Genomic DNA, 26,732 nt, shown 5'->3' on the forward strand with positions numbered 1-26,732 from the left:
GTTTCTATAAGACACACGAGTCCCTATTATTTCACAGAACTGTTTCATTGTCTCAATAGCAACTGAGGTTAATTGGTCTTCCATCGCCCCGACCTTTGCCTAAATTTTGCAGGCTATGATTACCCTTCGTATGACTTCAGTTCTACGTAATCGGTGCATTAAGTACATAAGTCCACAAACGCCGCATTTATCGGCCCCTTGAATGGTCAGAATTTTAATGATCTATTTTCAGCTGTTGATCTACGCATACCTCACTAGATGCGCTGGTTCTCTACACATATATGTCCGAGCCCATTCCGATCTAAGCTAATTGATTCGGATATCGACATATTTTTCTTACTGATGGCCAGTTTTTTCTTCATCTTTTCGAATCTATAGACAACTGGGCCTTCCTCTACGCACAACGCCTTGCGCTGAAGTTTAAAGTTCCACTGCATGCGTGTTTTTGTATGGTACCACGCTTCCAAGCAGCCACACTCCGTCACTTTACATTCCTGGTTGACGGACTGGCTGAAGTTGAGAAAGTGAGTTTCTTCGCAATGAATATTGTTGGTTTTGTCGTGGTCTGTTTGACCTCCTAACCAACTGACGGTTTAATATGATGGATGTTTTAAGTTCTATTGCATCCGTAATTTCTTTCTGGTTGCCCGTCATGCCCTATTGTTCACAGCCTTCATCCCGGGGTTTCGCATTGTCTAAGTGATTATGCTCATACGGGACATCGCATTTTCTGGACAGTTAGTTAAGCTGCACTCGAATTATTTCTAGTCCAGATTTCGGAAACTGGTTTCAAGGGAGATGAGTAAAAGTTCAAGTGACAGCAGGTAACGAACTTTTAGGTCGTAACTGATCTGTTTTATGCAGAAAAGTTACTTAAAGTTTCAACTTGTAGATATCGATGAATAAAAGGCTCTCACTGATCTCAGTGTAATAATGGTATTTTCCTCAGCTCAGTTCGCGGTCTGGGCCTCCCAAGTAAGCATTTCCGTCAAAAACCACCACCATAGGTGAACAACGTATGTTAGCGCCCAAAACCAGGCCAAAAACACTTGTATAGCTAGTCGTGTATGAAGTGTATGCCTCAACGATATTCTGGAAATTCTGATGCTTTCTAGATGCACCATTGGCAACTGGCGTTCGGCGAATACTGGGCTATGATTAGCTGTTGGGTCCAGACTGTCGACCAATTAGAGCTCGCCTTGACGCCGGACTGGCAAGCGGCTCGAATTTTTGACCAATCTTGTGCGAGATAGGCTTCTCGGCCGTAGAAGCACCTAACTGCGGGCGATGAAGCGGTATCTGTGCGGAATTCCGCCCAACACTTATCTCGACTTTCGTACACAAGGGTGCTTATGTAAGCATTTATCTTGTTATGCACCTGAACGGAAAAGGACCCATATTTTAACAGTTTCGTTTCCAACCATATGAGTAATATAATCATCATAGACTCCCAATCTATTTTATTTGACCTTTTATACGCTACTGCGCATGATAGCTTTCGGTCATCGAGGATACAAAACAGCTCTGTTATTCAGAAGTCACACCTAGAGTCGTTCAAACGTTTTTTTCTAATTAGGCAGATGGCTTGGCCATGTTTAACCTTCTGTTCGGAAATGAAGTTGTTTACGTCTGTCTCATGCTCATACATATACTCATATTATCTGAAATTCCCATGTTTCAGTCCTCAAGTGGTAAAACCTCACAGATTGATGAACGCTCAAAATATCTACATGTCAAATGGTAGACTCAAAGTACACGAACTTCACAATTGATATGCAGCCAAGAAATAACCTTGGCGAAATTATATTCTCCAGATTGTTCTTCTGTCAGCTTGGTAACTGTGGACATTGAACTTGAAATTCACTGGAATTTAGCGAGGCCTGATGGTGTCTTTCATCCATCACCCCGTTTGTTCTTTACTGGGCCCTGATCAGTTATTGTTTTCTGCGGCTTGCGCGGCACCTGGTGCCAACACAAAGCCCAGCATAGCCACTGTAAGATTGGGGAGGCTTAAGACCCTATGGGACATTTAAAGCTCTAGGATTATAAGCACTCGATATCCCATTGGTACATGGAGTTGGGAACAAACGGATTAGGGCGACGAATGCAGTATTGATAACTGGTTCTATGAACAAATGTGTTCACAGGTAGTAGGAAACAAGCAGAATATACATTCACCGGTAGGACAGTGAGTCAATAGGGCTTTCTGGAAGCAAAAAGGAGTAAATACAAGAAGATACACAAACTTACGGATATGGACAGTTGCATAGTTCAAGTAAGTAGTATACAGGGGGAAAACGCGGAAGGCACTTAATTCGTTCGTTCGGTAGTTCCGATTCAAAGGGGGTATGGAAATTATCTGCAATAGCAAGTATCTGGGGCGTTCGGTACGAAAATAAATTTGCCTAAAATGTGGCCAACAGTGCGACAAAGCAACCCATATTAAATTGCGCGCTATTAGGTACGTTTGACATAACCACGCTTCATCAGACAGGACGTAACATAATGATAATAAAGAATGGTCGCTAGGGGAGCCGATTTGAACAACATGCTTGGCTGCCATCCGGGGTTCTCTGGCTTGATCCCCGGTATGGTGGTCGCAGGGAATACAGTCAGACTGGATGTAGTAGTTAATAAACCGCATCTGGAAACGAGAAAGCGACCAAACCTCGGCACCAGCAACCAGAGGGAGCAGAAAAATGATGGCCTAGCGGCAGGGAGCAAGCAAGTGTGGGCCTCACTACTTGTGAGTAGTCCAAATAAACGGGCAAAACAGGGGGCTTAGCTGGGCAATTAACAGCCATGCGGTTCCTCAGGCATGCTATGCGAAAGCGTTGGCACGCTATGTGAGACACGGGTTCACCGCCCAACATGAATAATTTTCAGTATACTTACTATCCGGGATTCGGTTTAGATGTGTCTGCGTCTATCTGAGTCATAGCACTTCTGGTCATCTTGTTGTTCACTGTAAAGCACGCTACTAGTGAATCGACATTCAGTGAATACTCACTGAGCGCTAGCCCTGATTGCAGTGGGTCAGATAGTCGTGTGACCAATGCAATATAATTCGTGGCATCTCTGGCATCTGTTATTGCGACCCGTTTTGACCAAGAAAGCCGAATATACATACAATTTTTACCTCTTAGGCAGCAAAGTACACAGCTAAGTTTTAAGCTTGTAGGGTTTGAATTTTTCGGCAGGGGAATCTTAAAGTCACTAAGGCACAGAGATTCGGAGAAAATTTAGAGGAACCCAAGAAACTCCTACCCTGACAAATGTCACTTGGTCCGGTGTACCAGAACAAACCCAAGAACGTCATGTATCCATTATGCCATGGCTGAAGTATCAGCGATGAAGGGTATATGTCCACTTTGTAGACTCCATATTCAATAATGAGGGTCATTTTGACTTATTTCCTGATTTTCCTGTTTGATGGTCTTGATGTATTCTGGAAATTTCCCGTAACGTAGTTATGCTTGATTTGTGTTGTCACTATCGTATAACGCACAGAAATCACACGAAGTCAGCTCCTACCAAGAACCATGGGACTAACCAGAAGCCTCATAACCATAGAGTCATCTCCTACATGGAGAGAAAACATCCAATAATTTTCACAGTAACGTGCAAAAGTTATCTTGTTAGTCAATCAGAAAATGGAAAGATGTTCGGGTTTTACTAACAATGGATACTTTGGCACCCTGTCTCCATCCCGAATGTTCAAGGACCGAGGGCAGCTATATCTACAAAGTGCCACTCTTATTCTTATTCGCTAGTCACTTTCTAGTCGAGTGTACGCGATCGCCACGGAAAATATTTGCCCTCTTTGCGCCAGCAACTGACAGGATGCAGAAAATGTATGTGGTCATACACTTGCACTTTCATCACTTTCGTCTTTCCATCAATTTTGCGCCTCCTGAAAATATTTGCGCGGCATCAAGATGTACTTTTGCTTCGTTCAGCTACTGATTCCAGGTACCACTTGGGGAATCATGAAGTAACGAACCAGGGCCTTTCGACACCCTGTTTCATCTGTCGCCACTGCTGCTAGCCAGGCAGGCAACGTACGCCCTAGAAAGCGACACGAGACCTTCCTGTGGATGAATCATTCACACGCAGTTGCTACATCTGAATGGCATGATCTTTATGGATCCATGTGTGTGCACTTCCTACCGTTTTTATACCTTATGATCCATAACCCAAGAGCTATCCGTTTACTATCCAACTTCCTGACACACATGGTCCCTTGAAGATTAACCTTATTTCGATATCGTATTGTATTCAGCTGCGCCACAAAGCGGAAGCTTACTTGTGTTATAGTCGTACACCTTCGAATAAAACGACACCATCCTGCTGCGTTATTAACTTGTTCATGTTGGTAGCACATTAGGACAGCTCCAATTTCCTTGCCCGGATTTGATATGGATTGTTAAACGGGCTTTTCGAAATCGTTCCGCCAATTTTCTTTTTGGTCCCACCAGGGAACACGGGTTACTCAATCCAAAACAGTGGTCTTTAGATAAAGGAATTTGTCAACAGCACATCGAGGCGTTGTATTATCGAAAAGGAAACGGGTAAGGATATGCGTTGCCCGAGGGATGGCATGAAACACACTTAAAGTCGGTTGGTGATTGCCGTCTTCATTCCTGTTGTATGCTCAAAATGGTCGAACTTCTGCCCGAGCGTGAACGAAATTCAGCATACTGGTTCGGAATATTACAAAAAATGCGCTGATTTGCCTATCAGCTGGGTTTTTACGGGAGACTCTCTTGTTTATGATATTCTTCAACGGAATTTGCTGCTCACAGGCCGCCTCACTTTTCAATTGGCACGATATTGGAGATATCGCAGTATATTTTCATAAAGGAAACTACTCACATCTTTGCTGAAAACAACTCTTTGATAGCCCACGATTCATCTGCGCGTACCTATTGAGCTCCAAGAAGGGTGAAACCGATTGTGAGCTGTTGAAGAGCTATCAGCTTTCATTAAGAAAAACTATCGAGTGCTCCTTAAATTTCGCATGTGATCAGTCAGTTATTTTACGTCTTTTCTTCCTCTTTACGAATCAGCTATTCTGTTTCCTGATAGCTTGCTTGGGCTGTAGAATAACCACTGCACTGCACTGAGCAACAAATACATCGCAGACAAACGTCATTCAATCATTCAGTTTGACGTAAGAAAACTTATGTAATTAATCAGATTCTCACTTCATTTCAGCCGTCAGTTCACCAGGACACAAGTATTCAAGTTGTTAAAGAACCTGGTGGCTGTGTTTTAGAAGATCCGATTGTTGCGACCAACAATACGCACCACTACCCCCTATGTCTGTAGCTCTTTGGTCCAAAGTACGGGTGGGCGAAACCTTATCTTTTGTTTTTGAGCGATACGGTGAACGCTGAATACCTCTACGTTTGTTGCTTGAATCGATCGGCTGAATTTTTTCAAACTTGACTTGATAGCGCTTTTATTCTAATTCGTCGAGAGTATTTTACTTTGTTCTGTATTTGTTTTTACTTCCACTGACAGGAGTGTTGCGCGCTTCAAATTCCATTTCATCTGATCCTGGCTCATTCTGCATCGTCGAAAATTCCTAGTGGTAATAAGCGTCCATATACTGCCGTGGAAGAATCTGATAACTTTCTCGAGGGTACCGTGGCTGAGACTGTCGTAGATCTCGTTCAACGTCTCCGTATCGGATGTGTTGTGACTGATTTTTGTCCCTTACGGGAACCATCTGCGTGGGTTGAGAGAACGTCGCGTCTTCTACCCAATACCATACCGTTTTGTCAGGTGAGTGTACATCTCGAGCGCCACATAGCTCGGTTGTTAGGTCGCTAAATCACTGATCGGCGGGTCGCACCCCCAACTTCCGGACCGCTGCCATCTGAACTCGGTCATCTTCGTCATTTGTACTCGCGTTATCAACGAGTAAATAATCGCACTTTGTTGCATGTCACCATAATTATATCCTAATCTTTTAAACACCAAGGCAGTAGAAATGAATTCTAGGGGCCAAAGAAGGAGGGATAGGAAATTCTGAGCCCAGAAGCTAGAATGTCGGGTATCAATTATTGTGGGAATCTCACAATCACTCGACCTTCTGTATTGCAAGCTCTGTTCTTCTGATCTGAGGCGCCCTCTGTAGGTTGCAGTCAAGAATTGTATGGTTGTCGCACTCAGTGTTTTCATTTTGGGTGAGGTGGATGTTCGAAGGAAAGGGTTGTAGTTTGACGGGATTCACCTTGGCGTGCAAGCAAGATGCCCACTATCAGTAAGGTCAGCTTCCTGAAAGCAACCACTGAATGCCCGGAATCTACAGAGACTCTCAGCTCCGCTGGGTGTTGACCAGACAGACAACGCCCCCTCAATATGCAGCGCGCCACAGCCTTGCATCAAACCCAGACAGCGCGAGTCAGCGTTGATCAAGGACAGACAACGCCTCCGCAATATGCAGCACGTCGCTGCCTCGTACCAAAGCCAGACCGCGTGCGTCAGCATTGGACCAAGTTCAGACAGTGTCCTTCCAATAAAAACCTTGAGGCCGTTGTACTTTTCGCACTCGCGCTCTCGCAACCACTTTTTTGGAATATAGCTATTGTGTTCCCTTCCGTGAGCCTTTTTCTCTCCGACACTAGGTACTGGAGCGGATCAGCAGCAGATACCACAGGCCGGCGAACCAGCAGATACAACACCCACCTACCAATGAACTGGTAATCTCCCCCTACTACGTGGTTATTGAATAGGAAGAACAGAGCCTGAACATTTTCCGATACATCCTTACTTTTAGGCCCGCTTCGTGCTCCTCACTACGTCTGCATAATGGCCTTTCGGTTTGCCATAGAATCAAATGTGGTGAATTGTCTCGTGTAGGACCGCATGTCATCACCTGCGTCAGTTGGTCTTCTTATTCCTCTGGTCTCGCAAAACCAAGGAAATGATAGCTCCGGGGTAAACACATTTCTTAAGGATTTCAACCTCACATGTTCCGCAGATTTCTCACTTTGGTCGAGTGGCCTGGCTATTCACGATTAGCTGGGGCGCAAGGGCGTGAAAACTGATGCAAAAATGCCTCAGGGGTTTTAACGATCATCCCCTATTCGCTTGGTGTTCGCATAACAATTGTTACTGCCTTTTATTGAGGGACGTGTCCTTCGGTGGAAGTCCTCGTTGATATTCTGTACATTGATCCTGAAATGAATACTTGATTTCCGTTGTTTTCCGATGTTGTGTACCTGACTTGTACTGATGTCAAAGTTGCCTTCTGTCATAATCGTTAACGTTAACAACAACTGGAGATTACTGGTACCGACCGCATACCTCCTATGGGCACTTCCGCACTCACGCCGCCTAACTACATGAGGCCAGACGTTCTACCTCGCCCGTGACTGGTCAATCTGTCCGGTATCACCGTGAACCCTGATCGGTCGGTTATGTATTAAAAGTATGGCCTTATTTAAGTATTGGCTTGGTGCTGTTTACCGATTTCGCGTCCAGAAGACGTCTGGTGGCTTAACAATCAGGGATGTAAGAAAAATACCGCCTCAAGCACCCTTTATTGAGTACACGATGTCCCTCTCTCGCCAGTCGAACGTTTCCACGTAACATTTATCGAGCATAAGGCGGTAGATGTATTCGATCATTTGTGTATCCGCTCCATTGTTCGAACCTTTCACAAGTCTACGACTGGTGTGCGCTTCTGATGTACTAAGAGGAGAGAGGCACTAGTACGGGCGCGCATACGTCTCCCCGCGCATCCATCCTAAACAAAATCGTTTAACCGGAACGCGGCAATTGGGACTGACCATATTCAGCTTTTTTCATTGTTATCACTATCGATTTCTCGATCATGGTTGGTTAACTCGGTTTGAGCCAGTTTGACACGAGACAGGGTGGACTCAAACCTCGGGACTGCCTTCTACTATCCCCTATACCCGAAGCGAAGTGAAGTGCTGTGTATCCGCTTGGTAGCATACAAAGCATTTCAATGGAGTTTTGCGTGTGAGTCGCCATTGATCCTTGCTAATAGAACAGCCGTTGTCTCAGTGTCTACCTAGACAATCCAGCAAATAGGACACACCAGCCGGCGCATTTACAGGGACGGTGATCAGAATCGAATGTCGGCCAGAGACCGTCTAATTTATCTATCTGTTGGGTTCCGAATACCGGCATCTTACTTTCATTCTGCTGATGACCACAAACGAGAACAACTCAATCTAGAGACCTAACAACCTCAACCTGCGACAGAGTGGATTATTCTGGTTCGTCTTCATACTTAGTTGTCAAAGTATAGCATCGCACCGGCACGTTGGCAACCGTAGCTTATTCATCTACAGGTTTATAAGTTGGATCGAATAAGGGTAGATCAGGTAAAAGCGTCGTCTAACGGCGTACCCTCTCAGAGACGGGTTTTTTTCGGCCTCAGATCTAATGTTCTGCATTATGTTTAGCTGGATGCCTGCAGTTTTGACAGGAATTTCAACGGCAAACCCAAAGCGCGGATCATTCTTTATTGAGTGGGCAGCAAGTGTGTTTAACTTGTCCGTTTTTCACTCAACATCAATACTTCTTGCAGTCGACGTTGAGGTTGGTATTTAGCGCTTTTGATCTAATCGATTTTTGCATCCAGCCTGGACCTAGTTGGGTGCACATTTTTGTATATTAGACAAATTGATCCGAACAAGGGTGTGAAATGTAGTCTTTGTCTCTCATTGGGTACAACAGTGTAACAAAGCCGTGCCTCGACGACGAAGCATTCTTGGGCCAAATAGTGGTGGTAAACAATGGCGTGTGCGCGCGCATTTTTGTTAGTTCGGTCGCCAGTACATCTAGGGCTGCTCATTGGTCACGAAACCGCTGGCCGACAACCACAAATTTTTGCGGATTGGGTTAGTTGAGATTCTGTTCTGAATACCACAGCCTTGTTCACAATGAAGTGGACTAAGCTGCTCCTAATCAAGAATGGGTTCTTTGAAAACACCTTGGAAACCATAACTTCATGGGTGTCTGAAAGTGACCACAACGTACACAAACAGAATATATATATATATATATATATATATATATATATATATATATATATATAGCCGGGAAATTACAAGTTGTCCACTACTAAATGCCCTAAGCAGCTGAAGCAAGTATCATTCAGATACGCGACCCCTCTCTTCGCCAGCAACAGAGACCTGTGAAATCCCTGCAATTGACGTTGCTACCAATCTGACCTTCCCACCACTGAGTTGATAGTGCCATCTTCAGTAACAGTCGACATCAGTACACCAGTGGTAATTACTGGTGTGTAACTGCCATACAACAATGAGAGTAACAGAAAGGGGAAGGACGGGACGTGTTTGCTGCAGGTTGATACAGCATCCCAGTCGCCTGAAAAGAGTTCCAGGTGTAGTGCTTGCGGTATTTGCGATGTGTACGACAATACGCCCCAACGAATGATTCTGTTTTGTGGTAACCAGATCGACCATTGCCCGCTCTTGATCACTTATGTACGCACTCACTATCCGATCGCACAACAGCGCCTGTCTACAGGAGCCATTAACCGTTGTGACTGTTTCGGTAACCGGATTTCGCCTACTGGTGTCACAACCCATTTAGTACATAAAAAGGACCTCAGGAAGACTTAAAGAGAAAGATCCGTTTAGCGGTTTTTCGGGTCAGCTATCATCCCGCTGAAGTAAACTTAGTACAACACCAACATACTTCGCTATTTTCCCATAAAGCGTTTCATGTCAACTGTCTATCGTGTATACCGTTCAGCTACGAGTGCCATCTAAGTTTCCCAACTGTTCACGTATGGTTGTCGCCCTTTGAGATGCGTACAGTTCAACAATGGAGAACATCGTGCAGTGCTAGTTGTGGCATCGCCTCCGATTTGTTTGTGTGAAAATTCGGCTTTCCGAAGGCAGTTGTAACGAAATGTCAACTAAAAGCTTACTCCTTGGAATTCTTTCCCCCTAATAAAACCTACCTATTGGTGAACTTCTCTGGCAATTCGTCCGCTTTTCTCAGTGCGTTCTGTAAGCGGGAATCACACGGATTCGACCCAAGCCTCAGTTTAGGATTTGTGGACTTTGTCACTGTATTCATCCACTCATACGATAGAAAATCAATTTATGTATTCGGAAAATCCACAAAGAAATCCAGATAAATTCTTCCCTATGCTGAATAATGGTCATCGGCGGGTGGTAGGAAGACCACTTGAATGGCAGTTCAATCACTTGAGTTGGATAACCTGACCACACTAGCTCACAGTTCATGCTTTCACGCCTTTTGGTAAATGTAAAAGGAAATGTGAACGTCAATTGCCCAAGTCCTTCAGAACCAAAGACTTAGCCCAAAATTCGAGGTTGGACTTTATCCAGCAACATCTTATTATTAAGTACTGACTTCATTCCCTGTGTCCAGAAGCGAGTTGCTCCAAATAACCGCACGTCATGTCGATGGTCAGTATAACAACCCATCGAGTTCGAACATTCAGAGCAAGGCACCCCACACAAAGTTTTTTTAAATCCCTTGATAACGTCAAAGATGCCGTTGCCCTGATTTTTCTTTATCCAAAGCTGGACAGGATGTCAAGGCCCAACACGGGCTGCAATACCGTCTGCGGTACATAGCAACCAGATTTATACCTATCGTCCTTCCCAAGCACTCTTCCCAACGACTCACATTGTGATATAATGCTTTTCCTTGAACTTGCTCAAAGCCTAGCAATATGCGGTCTGATAGCCACTACAGGTCACCCTGAAATTTCCTTTCTGATTGTTCTTATTAACTCCCCGTTTCAGGTGGATGCACACAACGTGATCCCCGTGTGGTTTGCTTCGGACAAACTCGAGTACGCTGCACGAACTATCCGTCGCAAACTGCATGAAAAAGCGACTGGATTGCTGTCGGAGTTCCCCGTACTTATAACCCATCCTTATCCAACCAAGTCGAAGTCCTTAGCACAGGTATCTTTTTCTTGCCAGCTGTCGTTGCTTATCGCATTTTTGTAGGCCTCTCTCTAAGTGGTGATAGTGTGTTACGTTTTTTATTTTGGTGACTGAACGATCGCATCGTACTGATCCACGCACCAAGCCATGCCAAAGCTCGAGGTCAAAAAGTTGATAGTACAGTGCTTTTCTTGCACAAGTGCAAACATTCATCGACTGCAATCTTGAAACCTGGTATCGACTCGCTATCCTTACAGTTCTTTGTGCTTTACTGCACTGCATTTGAATTGCCTGAAATTAGGGGCCTCAAGATTTGTTTCTGCAACGGATTCCCGTTAGTTATGTTAACGAGGAATACTGACATTTGAAGCGACTACCGTATCGACCGGATTTGACAGTATTCCGGTTGTATTTACTTGACAATAGATCGAGGCTATTTTGGAACACCAACTGTCGACGGCTCCAGAAAAGTCATTGTAAATTAGTGAGATGTTGCGTTTGTGGATCCAGGAAGTTGTGTTCTCTGCCTACTCTGTCTGTGTTGAGGTTTGTTCCAGTTCCTTCACCTTGAGTCTTCGGCACGTCCGCTCCGAAATTCCAACCTAACCTCTACATCTCGATTGCGCCTGCCTAAGTTTAGGGAACCCAGTAGTATCTCAATCCTCGTGCTTTCTTCGAGTAACATGATAGCTAGGCATCCAAAAGGATGTTACAGATGAACGAATATTTTATTATTTGTCAGAACTAGTCTATTATTATTTCTATTTTGCGTGTTTTTTCCTCCCCGACTACTTTGCAGTGGTTGAGAGCATTGTCTACAAGGGCATTCTTCTTCCTCCTTTTAGTTCGCATGTTGCTGTAGTTGTCGGCTTAGCGAATGCAACAGTAACGAAACGTTATGCTTCTGGCAATCACGCGCGAACAACCATCTGGATGGCTCATTCTAATAGTTTGCCAATCATTAATCTGAACTTATTCCCCTCGTTTAGTTCACGTGCGAACGTTACCACGAGAACACTGAATGCGAAAAATGATTTGCAGTATTTCGTTTCATTTTCGTTGACAATTGGTGATCGGTCGGTTCAAGAGCAGAAGTTTTGACACAGAGACAGGACTTCTCGGAATTTACGTTTATTAGTGGGTACCCGAGTAGACAGCCGACGAATTATACGCCACACTCGGTTGATTACTGTCGCCCCGTTTTACTCATAGGGTGTGCTGGGGAGCTAATGAATACACGTTTCTTGTTTTGTCTCAAAAAACTAAATTAATTACCTGAAGAATTCTAACTTGAACGTTTGCTGGTATCACGTATCCGTCCGGTCTGTCTTGCACACAGTCAGTGAATTGGGGTGATCTCAAGTCACGCCTTGACGTTGATCACAGCGTTAAACCCGTAGACTGGGCAAAAGGTGGAACCAGAAATGGAATGCAAATCTTGTTCGACTTCATCGCCAAAAGATTGAAGGCTTACGGGACACAAAGAAACGATCCGACTAAGGACGCCCAAAGTGATCTTTCACCATGGTTTCATTTTGGTAAGTACTCTATGAACGACTTCTCGTTAAAAGTGCCCTGTTGGAAACAAACGAGGTCATAGTGAGACCTTTTTAATATTTATCGTTTCACGAAAAAAAACTATTTTTCTTATTCACTGGGCTCCTGCAAATGTTTTGCCCTAGGACAGCCTGTTACGGACGATATGCATTTATTTTATTCGTAAGTACGCTTCATGACGAGTGTGTTCCTCTTGACTTCCCCCTTTATATCTTCATTACAGGTCACATCGCTCCACAGCGCGCTCTGCTCGAGGCTCAGCGTGTTCGTCCTAAAGATCCGAAATCAGCGGACGCGTTCATTGAAGAGGCATTTATTCGCCGAGAATTGTCGGACAACTTCTGTTTCTACAACCCAAACTACGACTCATTAAAAGGTAACTCTTGTATTGTACAACTACACCGATACATTGCCTGGATTGCCATTCGACGACATTGAATTAGGCGTGACTACTAGACGGCTTTATCTACCTGCGCAGAATGCAGGTAAATAAATCCGGTAATGCCGGATTAAACGGCCACGAGGGATCACATTGAGAAAGCAGATCTGTTAAAAAAATCCACGTTTTACACACTCATTTGTAAATCGACTCAACTCGAAACTTAGCCTGTTCAGTTGGGTGTGCTCCCTTCATGCTCCACTTGAAACGATATTATATATATATATATATATATATNACTGCGTTCGCCAACACCGTTAATATTATATATATATATATATATATATATATATATATATATATGGAATTCACATTTTTGGGACTTATCATAAGGATCTAGCCCAAGAGATTGATACTGAGTCATAGCGACCAATACGGTGCATTGGTCGACCAATCTGCCTCATGATGACCTGTGAGTTTACGCATGCATAGAGCCACTGATATGTGGGCTAGTCTACGTGAGTAGTTTTTCGTAAATATAGAACGGCGTCATGACACTTGGTACCGGTCGCCCTGGCGATTGGAACTCCATGAGTCAACTTGCTCTCTCAGTAGTGCACACCCTACTGCACTGTCAAAGGAGACCATGTGACACGTCTAAGCATGGCGCGGCAAACATAAGCTAAAAAAAGTCCACATATTCTCGCCTTTGTGTAGGTCCGTCTGTGGATGCTGCCCTACAGTTCTCACTGTTGAATCGAGTGGTTAGTTAGCATGCTGCGTAGGTCACGTACCAAGGCTACTAGCATTCTTATGAAAAGTCGAGAGTGCGACACTTATTGCAATACAGTTCAAGAACAACGCATCTCTGCACGATGGGGTCTTGAACTTAAATGTGATTTTTTTCATTGTGTTCCGTCCCTAATTGTTTGCATGATCTTCCAGGGGCGTATCAATGGGCCCAGGATACCCTGAAATGCCACTCAAAGGATAAGCGGGACCCTGCCTACACAAGCGAACAATTGGAGGCTGCTCAAACGAAAGACGATTTATGGAACGCCAGCCAACGACAGTTAGTCAGAAGGGGTAAAATCCACGGTTTTCTTCGCATGTACTGGGCTAAAAAGATCCTGGAATGGCACGCAGAAGGCCCCGAGGCCGCGCTACGATTGGCGTTGTACTTAAACGACCATTACAGCCTTGATGGTACTGATCCAAACGGCGTAGTTGGTAAGGTATACTTTTGTCGTTTTCATGTTTGTAATTCATTGTCAACCATTCCGAAACCTTTGTATGATTATGTAAAACGTCATCAGAACATAACATCCCGTGTACTGCTTTCTGGTAAGCCTCAGCAATTCAAGCTGAGAACTCAGGTGATTCGGTTTGAAAGAGTGCGTACAAGGCTACAGGGTTTTCTAAAAATAAACTTCCTGTAGTGACATTTCGTTAAAGTGCTAGAATCCAGTAATCAGGAAGATCACTTGCTCAGCAACCGATGGCAGGCAGGACGGGGGTGCCTGGTGCTAAATGTGAAAGCCTGCATTGATTCTTTTTGGAAGGGTATTGTGATGAGATGTGATAATTCGGTGTTTCTAACTCGAGGAGTAATCGCGCGCTTCTGGCGTGGTCCATTGACATCAGTGTGTCATTTGACTAATAATTACAAGATTGTAGGCGACAATCATATTACTGTGCATTGCCATCAATTCAGAAAGGACCTGTAATCCCCTTTGCGAAATATTTATTCTTAATACGTCAAGTTTACGTACGCAAGGACCTGGCCAGCTTCCTCTCAGAGCCGGATTCAATACTGTAGCGACTTGGGCAACAGGTGTTCTTGTTCTCTTTCGATCGACCTGTTATGCCTCCAAAACACGAACGCAAGACCCCAGTCCGGTCACACTTTAAACCACCACCATCCAAGATTTCTGGGATCCTAATGCAATGGCGCATATCTACGGTATTGGAGTTGTGCTTAGCCAGGGTATTCTGGTGAATAGTTGCCTTTGCGCTGTTCGGCGGGCATGCGTCAAAGCAACCACATTCACTCCTTATGTCGGACATATTAAACTGCTTAGGCTAATGAAATGACTCATTCACCGCGTGGCTCTCAGTCCACTATGCTTTTTTTGATAGACAAATTGTTGCAGCTGGAACCACTGTACTTTGGTATATGGATTTTTGATGAGATACAGGAGAGTACAGAAAGCAATATTCGCACCAACGGACCCTTCGTGATCAGTCAACTTGTGCCGCAGTGCTTGTGATTCTCAAAAGGTATTTTGGGTTGCGGGAATAAATGCAGAAGCACTCAAGCTAACTAGCTCGACCAACCTTTCATACTTAGTTGATAGCAGATCCTAAAACCATTTCAGATAGACATAGTCACCGAGGATTCGAAGTTTAGTGGCACTACGCTGAACGTTTTTGGTATCTGTTACCAATTTTGTTTCATAACCCATCCGCGAGGATGCCGGAGTAAACTGGACAGTCCTGACAATTCGGTCCCACTATGACTCTAACGAGTGGAATATTATTCAGTCTAGACTATACGTGTTTGATAAACAGTGTGTCGTTGTCTTTCTGTTTGTCTCAGGTGTCATGTGGTCAATATGCGGTGTTCATGACCAAGGCTGGGCGGAAAGACCAATATTCGGAAAGATCCGTTGCATGACATACAAAGGATGTCAAGGGAAATTCTCCGTTCCGGCGTTTGTAGTCCGTTACCCTTGAGAGCTTTACGCTCGAGATAATTCGTTGTACATTTTACAAACAATTTCCAGAAGTTTCTAATTCCCGCATTTATGACTTATTGTCCTCAGGAATTTTGTACCTTTGATGTTTCATAATACATTAAAACAAATTATTCTCATTCAAATCTATTTAATCGGTAAAAGTGTGAATGAGCAGACAGACCAAATACGAATCTCGGGTGTGGTCACACTCCCCAGCCAGAGATAAATGCAGCAGGAGTTAAATAAACTCTTGCTTTGAAAGCACATGGCAGCCACAAACAACGTTGGCGGCAACCAAGTATGAATGGCTGTCACGGCGCTAGCGATGTGAGGGAAAGATGAAATCAGGAAGGCAGTCCGTTTCCTGGGAACGGCACGCTGTAAGTCTTACTGTATTAATTACAAAAGAGAAACGGGTGGAAATGTCTGGTCAACAACTGTCGAGTTCAGATATGGAATACATCTCCGTGGAGAGTGGATACGAGATCGAATTCAACCTACGAACCCCACCAATCCTTGTCCCTCGATGGGACGGTTGTGGAATTGTCGTAGTACAGATTGTCATCAGGCTGCATACCATAGTCGCGTGACATACCACCACCGAAGCGATTGGATATTCCGCTGCCGTATCCGCCGCTGCTACTGCCGCCACGGGTCGCAGGCTGTCGATAATCTCTTGCGCCGAAGCCGCCACCCCTGAGAAATAGAGTATTCATTAAAAAGATAAACTGAATAGTTGGCTGTTCCTGTGACAAACGTAAAAAGACGTCTTTGAGAAAACTGACGAACACGGTCAAGCCCATTCAAGGAGACTTGAAGCGACTCAGGCTTACCTTCCCTTATTACGTGTTCGCGGAAAGCCGCTCTGACGACTATCTGTAACTAGGGCGCGTAACCATGATGGCACTGACTGGTTCACCTCTTCTAGCAACTCCACGAGACCCCGTGCAAGATTCCGATTTTTGTCATTGAAGAACGAGGTGGCGATACCAAGATTGCCGACACGACCGGTTCGACCAATTCGGTGTACATATTCCTCTATGTCAGACGGGAGGTCGTAATTGATCACATGCTGAAAAGGAAACAACAGCTCGGGCATCACGGTTGAACTCGGCCTTCGCAACGAGCGTCGCTCTCTGCGTTTCAGTCATAAGATTGAATAAAAAAATGAAGAAACGGAGCTTTCGCTCGATGACGAGGAAAATAACTGAATAGAGGACATAATCGTTAACTTTGTAGACCAACGAACGCCATTCGGTTTCGATCTTGGTTCGGAACAATGGTTAAAATGTTACGGTCTTTAGTTCACCCCAGTTTTAGCATCGAAGTGCAGTGGTTCCAGATAGTACAGTTTTGTTCACCGAGGATAAGGAAAACAAGGGAATGAGAGCTATGCGGTGAAGGCGATTGTCCAATCAGTTCTTTGATGTTGAATGCTTGTTTCATATGACGCGGACTGAGTGCCACGCACTAAGGCGGTAGTTTTGATGCAAAACCGTCATTGGTTGCGTGTGACAGCCATATATGTCAGGTTATCCCCCGGGAAGACCGCAGTTACCAGCGCAATTGAATTGTCTGTTAAGGGCTTATATAATTCGTTGCCAAGTCATGGACTCACCGCATCTGGATCGTCTCCATCCGAAGGGGGTAAATGGTCCCCTGCCGCAAGCCAGCTATCTCGCCCAAGTTCCTTTCAGTATTGCTCACTGGGCAGAGGAACGGAAAACAGCCTACGTACGTTTGGAGTGCAATGAACGCAATCAATGGGGTTTGTAGCAGTACGAGTAGGACGTGGATTTCTGGGTTTGGAACCAGTAACACTGAAACGATGTTTCATTTTGGTGTGCTCAAATGATTTATCCATCCTGTTGCGTTAACTCGCCGAGCACACTACAACAGCGGGGGCGATGATAATGACAGTAAGTGTGCCGATATTTATCAAGATGATACCTGGTGCGCCACCTACTTACCGAAGAAGCTACATTCAGAGCAGATGCCCTGAGTTTACGGATAGCACCAATAACACCGGATACATTCGTGCCGAAACGCCATAGAGCCAATCTCAAAAATAGCGATAAGCGTCTACTGTTTGAACCCTTAAACCCCGAAAGAAGTTGAAGTGCGCAGAGTTAGGTGCAGCGACCAAGAGCGAAACATGAATGTTTGAGACCCGAATAGACAGGAAACACTAGAGTCAGCAGTTGACTAACTCCCATACACTACCAGCCGAAAATCAGTTTACCAGAGCAGAGATGAGCTGATCATCTGCGCCGCGTTATTGCACGAATGGGTCATATAGAAGTTTGGTTCTATTAACCTTTCACGGACGTTAGCACCACGAAAGTGCTATCATCAGATCACAAGCCTCATTACCCCAGCCATCAATGTTGACAGTGATGTTTTACTGCCGTACAACTACAAAGTTCAGTTATAGTTTAAAACCTTAAGATGGAAGGTTTGGATAAGAGAGGGCCTGACGCTAGTCTATCACAAGCAATCTGGAATACCCACACCTCAAAGCACTTACACGCCGTTTACAATGTTGGACTAGATAGAATAACGACTCGTATCGGTTGCGATCGGTAATGAGAACCGGCTAACGATATGTAGAGGGTAAGGGAATCGACGTATTGAAATCCTTCATGATCTGAAGTTGGAGGTAACGCGGGTCCCAGTAAACGACCGATCGTGAACTACAGTCTATGGACTAAAAACGTAGGAAAGGCAACACAGGAGATGACATCTGGTCAAAACATTCGAGGTTCGCTAACTTACCCCAGCAATGGAGTCGGCGATCTAGGTAAATGGGATCCGGTTGTATTGCTGTTCACGTGATGGTGTTCGTTAGTGCAGTTAGTTCTTTTTTTGCGCTGTCATATCGGCTTAGTGAATTACTACGCCTTGACATCATATACCAAAGTACATGCCGAAGAAAAGCACATCAACCATTGTAGCCACATCCGGCTTCCATTGAAAAGTTCAGAAATAGAAGCGGACAGCGCTCCCTAAAAGCACGGCGCTCCCAGATTTATCGTTCTGTTGAGTAAAAGTGGCACCCCCGTTATGCAGATAAACATTTTCAACCCACCGTCGTCCAGGATAATACGCGCGGACGCCCGCTCTGGAATCGGTCTCCCTTGCTCAATTGTGTGCGATTCTTATTGTCGAGGGCACTCCTGAGTGCTTCTAACGGTGTGCTTTTGCGCGGAAATTTGTTGTGGATGATGGTAAAGATCCTGGTGATCTCTGATATCACATCACTTAGAAAGTCTATGAAAACTCTGACGAAAACCGTAGGGTTTTATTAATGGGTGTGGTTACTCAGTGCGACTTCGGCCACAAACCGAACCGGAATCAGAATTTGAATGCTCTTCCTCAACACTAGTGTGCACCTAATGGATAACAAACATGACTGCTTAGACTGTGATACGTCAAGCTGCCGTCGTGCGTCAGTCAGCACCTGAAAAGAGCAGGGCCTCTGCTTCCTCTACCCGCTTACGCAGCGATACGAAGACTAATGCGTACTCACCCAACTCAGTAGTTGAGCTGCGTCAAGGACGGATGGTAAAAAAAGAAAGATGATATTTAAGGGTGTTAGTGATTCAAGCCGACCTAAGCTCTCCGGGATACTGAGGAGTGCCGCAGTACCTTAACAGACTTCTAATCAGTTCCATGAACACCAGCTGGCCTGCAGTGAATATAGCGTATCAGATAAAAATGAAGCGATCAATTAACGTCCTTGGGTCTACAGGAGATACCACAGACAGACTATTGCTCGAAAAGCAGGAGACGACAAGCTTACGGTGTCAAGACCTTGGGGAACACGTCTCAAAAAGGAAGAATTAGTACCCTATTGTGGGAACGAGGCTTCGCCCGACCGAATTCGTTGTGAGCATAGGTTTTTGCAAAGCCCTACCCAACCGCTTGATCGCTGGAGTTATTGAAACACACTTACCTGAGGAACAGTGTGGCTTCTGTGCTAGACACTGGATCTGATTCCCATTGCCCGATCGCTCCCGCGCACAATGCTCATTTCTATGCTTCCTCTTTGTGTGCTTCATTAAGACCGTCTGTTTTGCCAAAAGAGTAATATTGATAGTTCATGTCGGCCGACCGCCAAACCTCGCAAATTCTACTCGAAGCTAACATGATGGAGTGTAATCAAAAAACCTATGGATCAGTTTGGCGGTTTTGAACACATCATGAACATCAAACCCTAGCTGACTTCGCGACGCCACTGCAGTTTGGTATGTACGTCAGCGTTTATAAAGCTTCCGTTACGCAACAAGCGCACGAAGATTACCGTACTTTGAGATCGCTAATAGTCTGCGTTAGCTGAAGTCTCGTTTTGCCAGCTGTAGTGTGACTCACAATCTAGAGGAAACTGGGTCTGTGGCTGTAGATCACGCTGTAGATTAATAGGGCGATAACCATGCACGGCAGTGAAACGCAAAGTTGACCAACCCTTCAGCATGGACTTAGAACCTACAAAGTGTAAAATCACACTGCTACCTGGCAGATCGCCATGTATTACGTATGTGAACAGGGTTGTTTGCTGGGCCTGATTCGGAATGGCGGGAACCTATTGGTGGACAGAATATAACACAACAGAAGGGAATAAAAGATGTTGCGAAAGGTTGGGGTATCGCCGGTACTGTTCGCTTTCATGGATGAGGTTCACGTGACCATAAGGCAGTTCGATGAGGTGGTTAACCGACGTCAGTGGGGTGCGGTTATGCAGTCAATTTTTATCCACATTGTCTCATTGTGCTGGAGATGAAGGCTGGCACAAGATCCCTAACACGATTTTTTTCCTGTCATGGCGCTTTATTCAAACAAACTGAGATGGCTATGGCATCAGTGTTCCCCGCTGATGATGCCGTCAATGATTATGTTGAGTTGGTGTGATAGTTGACACTTGATCAGCTGCCATATTCAGTACGTAACTCAGCTACATGGTATTCTTTGGACTAAAAGAGCACTAGACAGAGGCCCTCTGATGGACGCGTTGCTTCTAAAAGTCATTGCACAAAATAATCGGTCGTACCATGAGAGAAACCCCTTTGAGGTTAGCTTCGGACAACCGACATTCAAGCTCAGTCACCTACGCTAAGAGACACTGGTATTAAACACTGATGTGCAGTCAAGGATGACGATGAGTGGTTCGCCCCTCAATAGAGACCCCTTTAGAGGTCGACTCACGTGTGGAACTAAAATGAACTAGAAATGTTGTATAAACAGGGACAAGAATGCGAAAGTGTGCATTGTGAACCCAAGTACAACATACTGACTCACCTTAACATTCGGAATATCTAAACCACGCGCAGCTACGGCAGTTGCAACGAGGATTGGTGTACGTCCGGTTCGAAAACATTCAAGTGCGAGTTCTCGATCATCTTGTGACCGGTCTCCATGAATACTTGCTACTTGGAACTTCTGAGCAAAGAGATAATCCTCTAAGGAGTCTGCCCCTCGCTTCGTCTCGACAAAGACCAAAGTTAGGACACCAGGGTCTGGAAGTAATCTTTACTGTGATAGGAACAGGACGAACCAGAGCTGGACAGCAGGTCAACCAGAGCATCGCGTTTGGTGCTTTCTTCTACCCACAGTATTGACTGTGTTATGTTTTCACTGGTACTGCCGACACGACCCACAGCCAGAAAAATATATCTGCTCAGGAAATCTTTGGCAAGCACCTACACCAAATTCTGTATCAGAAACATAGACTTACTTGTATTTCATGTGGAAAAGTTGCAGAAAACATCAATGTCTGTCGTGTGCCGGATGGTGGTAAATTATCCTGTTCCACGATGCGGCGGATCTGGGGTTCAAAACCCATATCCAGCATGCGATCGGCTTCGTCAAGAACTAGGAACCTGAAGGCACTCAAAAAAGCCAATGAACAACCCACCGACAATGGTCTAGTCCTATTCGTCCACGTTCAATCACATCCGTCAATCGACCCGGAGTTGCCACAAGCAGGTTACATCCTTTGGAAACTTCTATCAGCTGAGCACGCATATCGGCGCCGCCATACAGTACGCACGGTCTGATACACGAACGATAGGCAAATTTTCTGGCGTCATCGAATATCTGTGATGCAAGTTCTCGTGTAGGAGCCAATATCAGACCGACAGGGAATTGTTTCCGCCTGTTTGTTTCGAGCTAAGAAATGAAATGAATATTGCGAAACAAACTCGAACATACCGCAGCGTTCAACGAGTCACCAGGCCCCTCTTCAATCATTCTGTTAAGAATAGGGATCAAGAAGGCTGCAGTCTTCCCAGAACCGGTTTGTGCGCAAGCCATCAGGTCACGACCGCTGGCAATAATAGGGATTGCATGTTTCTGGACTGGTGTGGGACGATTGTACTGAGCCAGTTCTACATTACTCCGTATGATTCTATGAAGCGCGAGGTCTGAGAAGGAAGAAATAGCAGAGGCTTCGTCATTGAAGTCTGGTCCAGTAGCACTAACAGGAATATTGTCATACTGGTCAAAATTGATGCCCGTGCTGATCTTCTTAAATAGTTCTTGCTCTAATCTCTCATTCGGTGGAAGTTGTTTGGACCAATCTTCCGTTGTCTCGTTTCCCCAGCTTCTGCCACCACTTCTAGAACCGTAGGAGCCTGGACCACTACCCCTGGAATTGTACCTAGATGAAAGCGTCAGAAAGCTGGTTGCTAAAAACTTACTGTCCTCCATTGAAATTAGACCACCGGTTTTCATTTTGTCCCCGATCAAAAGTTGACCCGCGGTTGCTGAAGCCACCGCGGTTACCCCTGCCGCGATAAATGTCACCTCCAGCGCCCCGAGAGTATCGCGGGCCCTGATAGTTATCACAGGAAGATGTGGCGTATGAACCATTTGACATGGCACCTCGGTTGCGCAGATGTGGAGGAACGTAGACATGAGACCCAGCCGACTGGTCGGCATGATCTTTGGAAATGTTCAGAGAGGAGAACTGGGAGAAAGAAGCAAGTGTGAAACATTTGAATACGTGTCGAAAAGTAATAGGGTTAGGTTATTTGTCTGAGTAGTGAAACGATTCGAAACAGAAAATTATAACGTGAACACCCCTTATGGGACTGACTAACGAAAATTAGAATGGATTCGATTCTACGGGAACACACTAGAAACGATTTTTCGTCCTCAAAAGAAGACATAAATTTTTTAAAATGATTATCTGTAAATGATTGCCTTCGCTGCAGCTCTTAAGCGAGAATACCCGAATTCACTACCACCCTATCATAAAAAGAGAGCAGAAACCGGGAACTCAGTACACAGTGGCTGATGTTACCTCATTGTACCGCAGCTAATAATAGAGAGCTGTCGCAAATCAATGACCTGTGCACTTGACTTGCTGAGCTCTGCTGATGGGTAACGTTATGAAGCCTGCAGTTTGAACAGCGGATTCAGCCATAATGGGGGAGGGGACAAGAAAGCTCAGTGGTTAGAGCGCCAATTTACTGACCGGAAGGTCCGTGGTTCGAACCCGACATCTGTATCTCGACTTCTGTCTATACTTGGGCACCTGACAGTACCCCAGGCCTCGTGCTTCCTTCAGGTGGCTTAGCAGCTAGGAACCGTAAGGGTGCTAGAGCTGAAAATTTTTTACAGCCGAGTAGAAGGCCGGAACATGTACGATTTTGTTCATTAAAAGCTCACACCACTATAGTGTGGCGGTACATACTTTCTTATGGTTGGGATTTCTGGCCCTTGGATGACATGCATGGTCGCCGCTCCACAATTGTAAGGCATCCCGGCGGTAATCAAGCCGATACTTATTTTGAACCCTAACAAGTAAGATCACCACGCCACACCGGTCATCGCCAGGCTGCATCGATCGGCTCGCCTTGCCAGGTGTATATAGCAAGGCGAATAGAAGCGACTTCCAATTACTCGCCACACAATCAGCTTCGCATATCTCAAAACATAACATCAGGCACACGCAGTATTTTTCGCTCGATGGATCCGCGCCGAATTTGCCTACGGTGCTTACCATTCCTTCTTCTATAGACACTGCGTAAGGACACCGAGCGGAAGCAGTTTCGGTTTGCTGGTTCTAACCTACCGTAAGCAGTTCGACTTATCTACACCTACAATGCTGGGGCAGATAATCTGGAAGGGAGCAGACAACAGCTTAAATGACACTAAATACATGTTTTTCATTTGTTCGAGTGAAGCTTTGTACTGAGAAGCCTGCTTCAGGGGTTACCGCCCAATCCTTATGGCAGATATTTCCAACCGGTACCCATCGATGCGGTTTAAATCGAGTACAACGTACGGCAGTGAAGCATCAGTGCCAACACTGTTGCTGTCTTTGATGATGATGATGTTTGCTATTGGTTCGGTGAGGTTTTCACCGTCTTAACTTTGCTTACTGGAACAGAGGATGACTGCCGAATGAAATACTGTTTCACCACCGCGTGAATTAATAGACGGCTTTGGTTGCGTCGAATCATCTGATAGGCTTGAGATATACACATGCAATCGTCATTACGATCACCTAAGAGCTACAGCTCTACGATAGAAACTTAGGTTACGCCAACACGTGGCGCAATACCATTTGCAATAGGAGCAAACCGTATCAGTACCATCACAATCATCACAATAAAAGTGACAGTAAAACAAAAACGGTTTTAAACCGTACGTCAGTCGTAGCTGTCACGGTTTTATTCGGTGATGAAACTGAAAACACAGATAAAGCTACACCACACATTGTGATTGTGGAAATGACGGCGTTACTAACAGATGTGGAGATCAAGGAGAGCATAGCTGCACATCTGGCAGCTTTCAGCTTTGAGGGCATCACACTAGGGCTCTTATTCGGCGAGCGGCAAGCGGGATTGAGATTGTTGGTAACTGCCTGCGGCTTTCCTCCAAGTCGGTATCCGACCACCATTAACATTGTTCCGCTCAGCGCCTCGTTGAAAAAGAATTTCCAAAGAAGGTGACTATGTTCACAATGGCGTAACGAGGAACGGCTTCATCAAATCTCTGTGCGTGCGGTCATGGAAAAGGCAGACTACTTTAACTCAAACAACCAAAGTAGCCTCAATCAAACCAGCCAGTCGTAATCGGGAATGAATGGATAACATTTTCGGAGGTAATTTTAACCGCAGCGCATAAAAAGGTCAATCGGAAACGGAAATAGCCACACAGTACAGCACACCACTGCCATCAAAAACAGCAACATCAATCAATGTTAACACTGATGCTATACTGCCGTACAGCAATAAGGTTCGTCTATATATATATATATATATATATATATATGAAAAGAGAAAGAGTGGGTGAAGAAGGGTATATATATATATATATAATTATAATAAAAGCCCTAGTGTGAAAAGAAGAGAAAAAGAGTGGGTCAGGGAGGGGACCTAGTGCAGGCCTATGTCAAGCATTCTGAGGTGCCTATACCACCAACCGCTCAACCAATAGCATACCAGAGGACAGGATGACTTTGGTCAGTTCATTTCGAACATGAGAAGGATGTTGTCTCCATATCCCAGATAGACAACGTTTTCGTCACAGGCTATCTGAACACCAGGGTTTTGGAGACTTTCCAGGGTTCGTCTCATGATTCCATCGACCATTAATTTAAAAATGGGTGGAGAGAGTGGGCATCACTGACGGACACCATTTTGTGTACGGAAGCTCCTGGGAAACACCGTATACTCTCACACGTCCGGAAGTCCGAGAATACAAAAAGCCTATTATGTTCAAGAACTTCCAGGGTATTCCTTAGTGGGCAAAAGTGTCAAGCAGGACAGACTGGTCAACCGAGTCAAATTCGCTTTGGAAATTCAAGAACACTATAATTGTGGGTCTCTTCTACGTATGTTGTTGTTTTAGCACCTGACGGAGTGTGAAGATTTGGTCAAGGTAATCCCTACTAGGTCGGAATCCCGCTTGCTACACTTGAGTCAGTGTCCCACGAGTCACCGTAAGGCGACGAAGCACAGGTGACGCCGACTGTCTCGTTACGACCGGGGTCAAGCTGACTCCTCTGAGGTTACCACACCCCATACGAGCCCCTTTTTTGAAAATGGGCACTATCACCGACTCTCCCCAGTTGTCTGAGACGACTCCCTTTCCCAAATACAAACAAAGAGGTCAGACAAGCGCTGACTGAGGACTTCACCCCCATCTTTGGACAATGCGGGTGGGTCATTCGGACCATAGGCTCGGTGGCGTTTAAAAGAACATACGTAATCATAAACCTCCGAGGCCGTAGGCAGTTCCACACTCGCCATCCAAGGTTCTACGTCACATGTGGGTTCCGGGTGGGTGCCAGCTGGTATCCATGACAATTGTTGTTCAAGGTTCAAAGCCCAACGGTTGAGGAGCTCTTGTTTATCCGAGATGGCCAATCCCTCCCGATCCTTGATGGTTTCGCTCACAGGTGGTTTTCGAGGACCCGTTGCACGGATCAGTTGAAATAATCTCCGGGCCTTACGAGCTTTTTGGACCTCTTTCGTTTCTTTAGCTTTGTGTCCACCACATTTCACGGTCGACTTGCACACTCACATCCACTTGACGTCGCATCAAGTTATGTTCCAGGACGGCTGGGATATTTTTTCTCCGTTAAATCTGATATCCAGTGCTTGAGTGCGCGTGGTGGTGCTTGCCACGGGCAAAATTCCCAGCACTATGCAAAGAGGTGGCAATTTCGTCCCAGTATGAGTTCACATATGATGGTGGAGCATTTGGAAGAGACTCTAGAAGACAATTTTTGCAAGTAAGAAGCAACTCCGGACGAGCGCGTGATCAGAGTCCACAAATGTGTTCCAAAACGACCGGCAGTCAATTACTGATCAGTGCCATCGGTAATTGATGGTAATGTGGTCGATTTGAGTTTGTGACCGGCCTGCCGTTGGAGGACACTAAATGGCCACACGATTTCGGAAGTTATTACTGCATTAAAACAGCCTGTGGTCAGCACACAGCTGAAGCAATCGTTCCCCATTTTCCGTACGTACCGAGTCCAGTCCATGTCGACCTCCTAATTGAGTCTCAGATGCACTAAGCCTGCCCACTTGCGCATTCATATCTCCGACAACCACCACAATGTCTGAGCTTTTAGCTCGCCGCAGCAGGGCACTCAGGGCGTCG

General features: G+C 45.3%; 2 protein-coding genes across 2 annotated transcripts in view; one reads left to right on the forward strand and one right to left on the reverse strand.

The window, feature by feature from the left end:
* T265_11930 (hypothetical protein) overlaps positions 1-17,214 on the forward strand; it is a gene marked incomplete at both ends in the record, with an annotated part of 44,696 nt that extends 27,482 nt beyond the window's left edge. The window contains 7 exons of the mRNA XM_009178759.1: positions 379-524; positions 5,527-5,790; positions 10,794-10,958; positions 12,280-12,478; positions 12,721-12,873; positions 13,822-14,111; positions 15,476-17,214. Of these exons, the coding sequence (XP_009177023.1) occupies positions 379-524; positions 5,527-5,790; positions 10,794-10,958; positions 12,280-12,478; positions 12,721-12,873; positions 13,822-14,111; positions 15,476-15,553 (1,295 nt within the window). The remainder of the gene's footprint in view (positions 1-378; positions 525-5,526; positions 5,791-10,793; positions 10,959-12,279; positions 12,479-12,720; positions 12,874-13,821; positions 14,112-15,475) is intronic.
* T265_11931 (hypothetical protein) overlaps positions 15,480-26,732 on the reverse strand; it is a gene marked incomplete at both ends in the record, with an annotated part of 20,384 nt that continues 9,131 nt past the window's right edge. Inside the window, 9 exons of the mRNA XM_009178760.1 lie at positions 15,480-16,310; positions 16,448-16,686; positions 20,910-21,127; positions 21,166-21,310; positions 21,346-21,490; positions 21,526-21,779; positions 21,822-22,269; positions 22,310-22,578; positions 25,829-26,106. Coding sequence (XP_009177024.1) covers positions 16,112-16,310; positions 16,448-16,686; positions 20,910-21,127; positions 21,166-21,310; positions 21,346-21,490; positions 21,526-21,779; positions 21,822-22,269; positions 22,310-22,578; positions 25,829-26,106 — 2,195 coding nt within the window. The remainder of the gene's footprint in view (positions 16,311-16,447; positions 16,687-20,909; positions 21,128-21,165; positions 21,311-21,345; positions 21,491-21,525; positions 21,780-21,821; positions 22,270-22,309; positions 22,579-25,828; positions 26,107-26,732) is intronic.

This window comes from Opisthorchis viverrini (assembly GCF_000715545.1).
Source record: "Opisthorchis viverrini unplaced genomic scaffold opera_v5_650, whole genome shotgun sequence".
Taxonomy (NCBI): Eukaryota; Metazoa; Platyhelminthes; class Trematoda; order Opisthorchiida; family Opisthorchiidae; genus Opisthorchis; species Opisthorchis viverrini.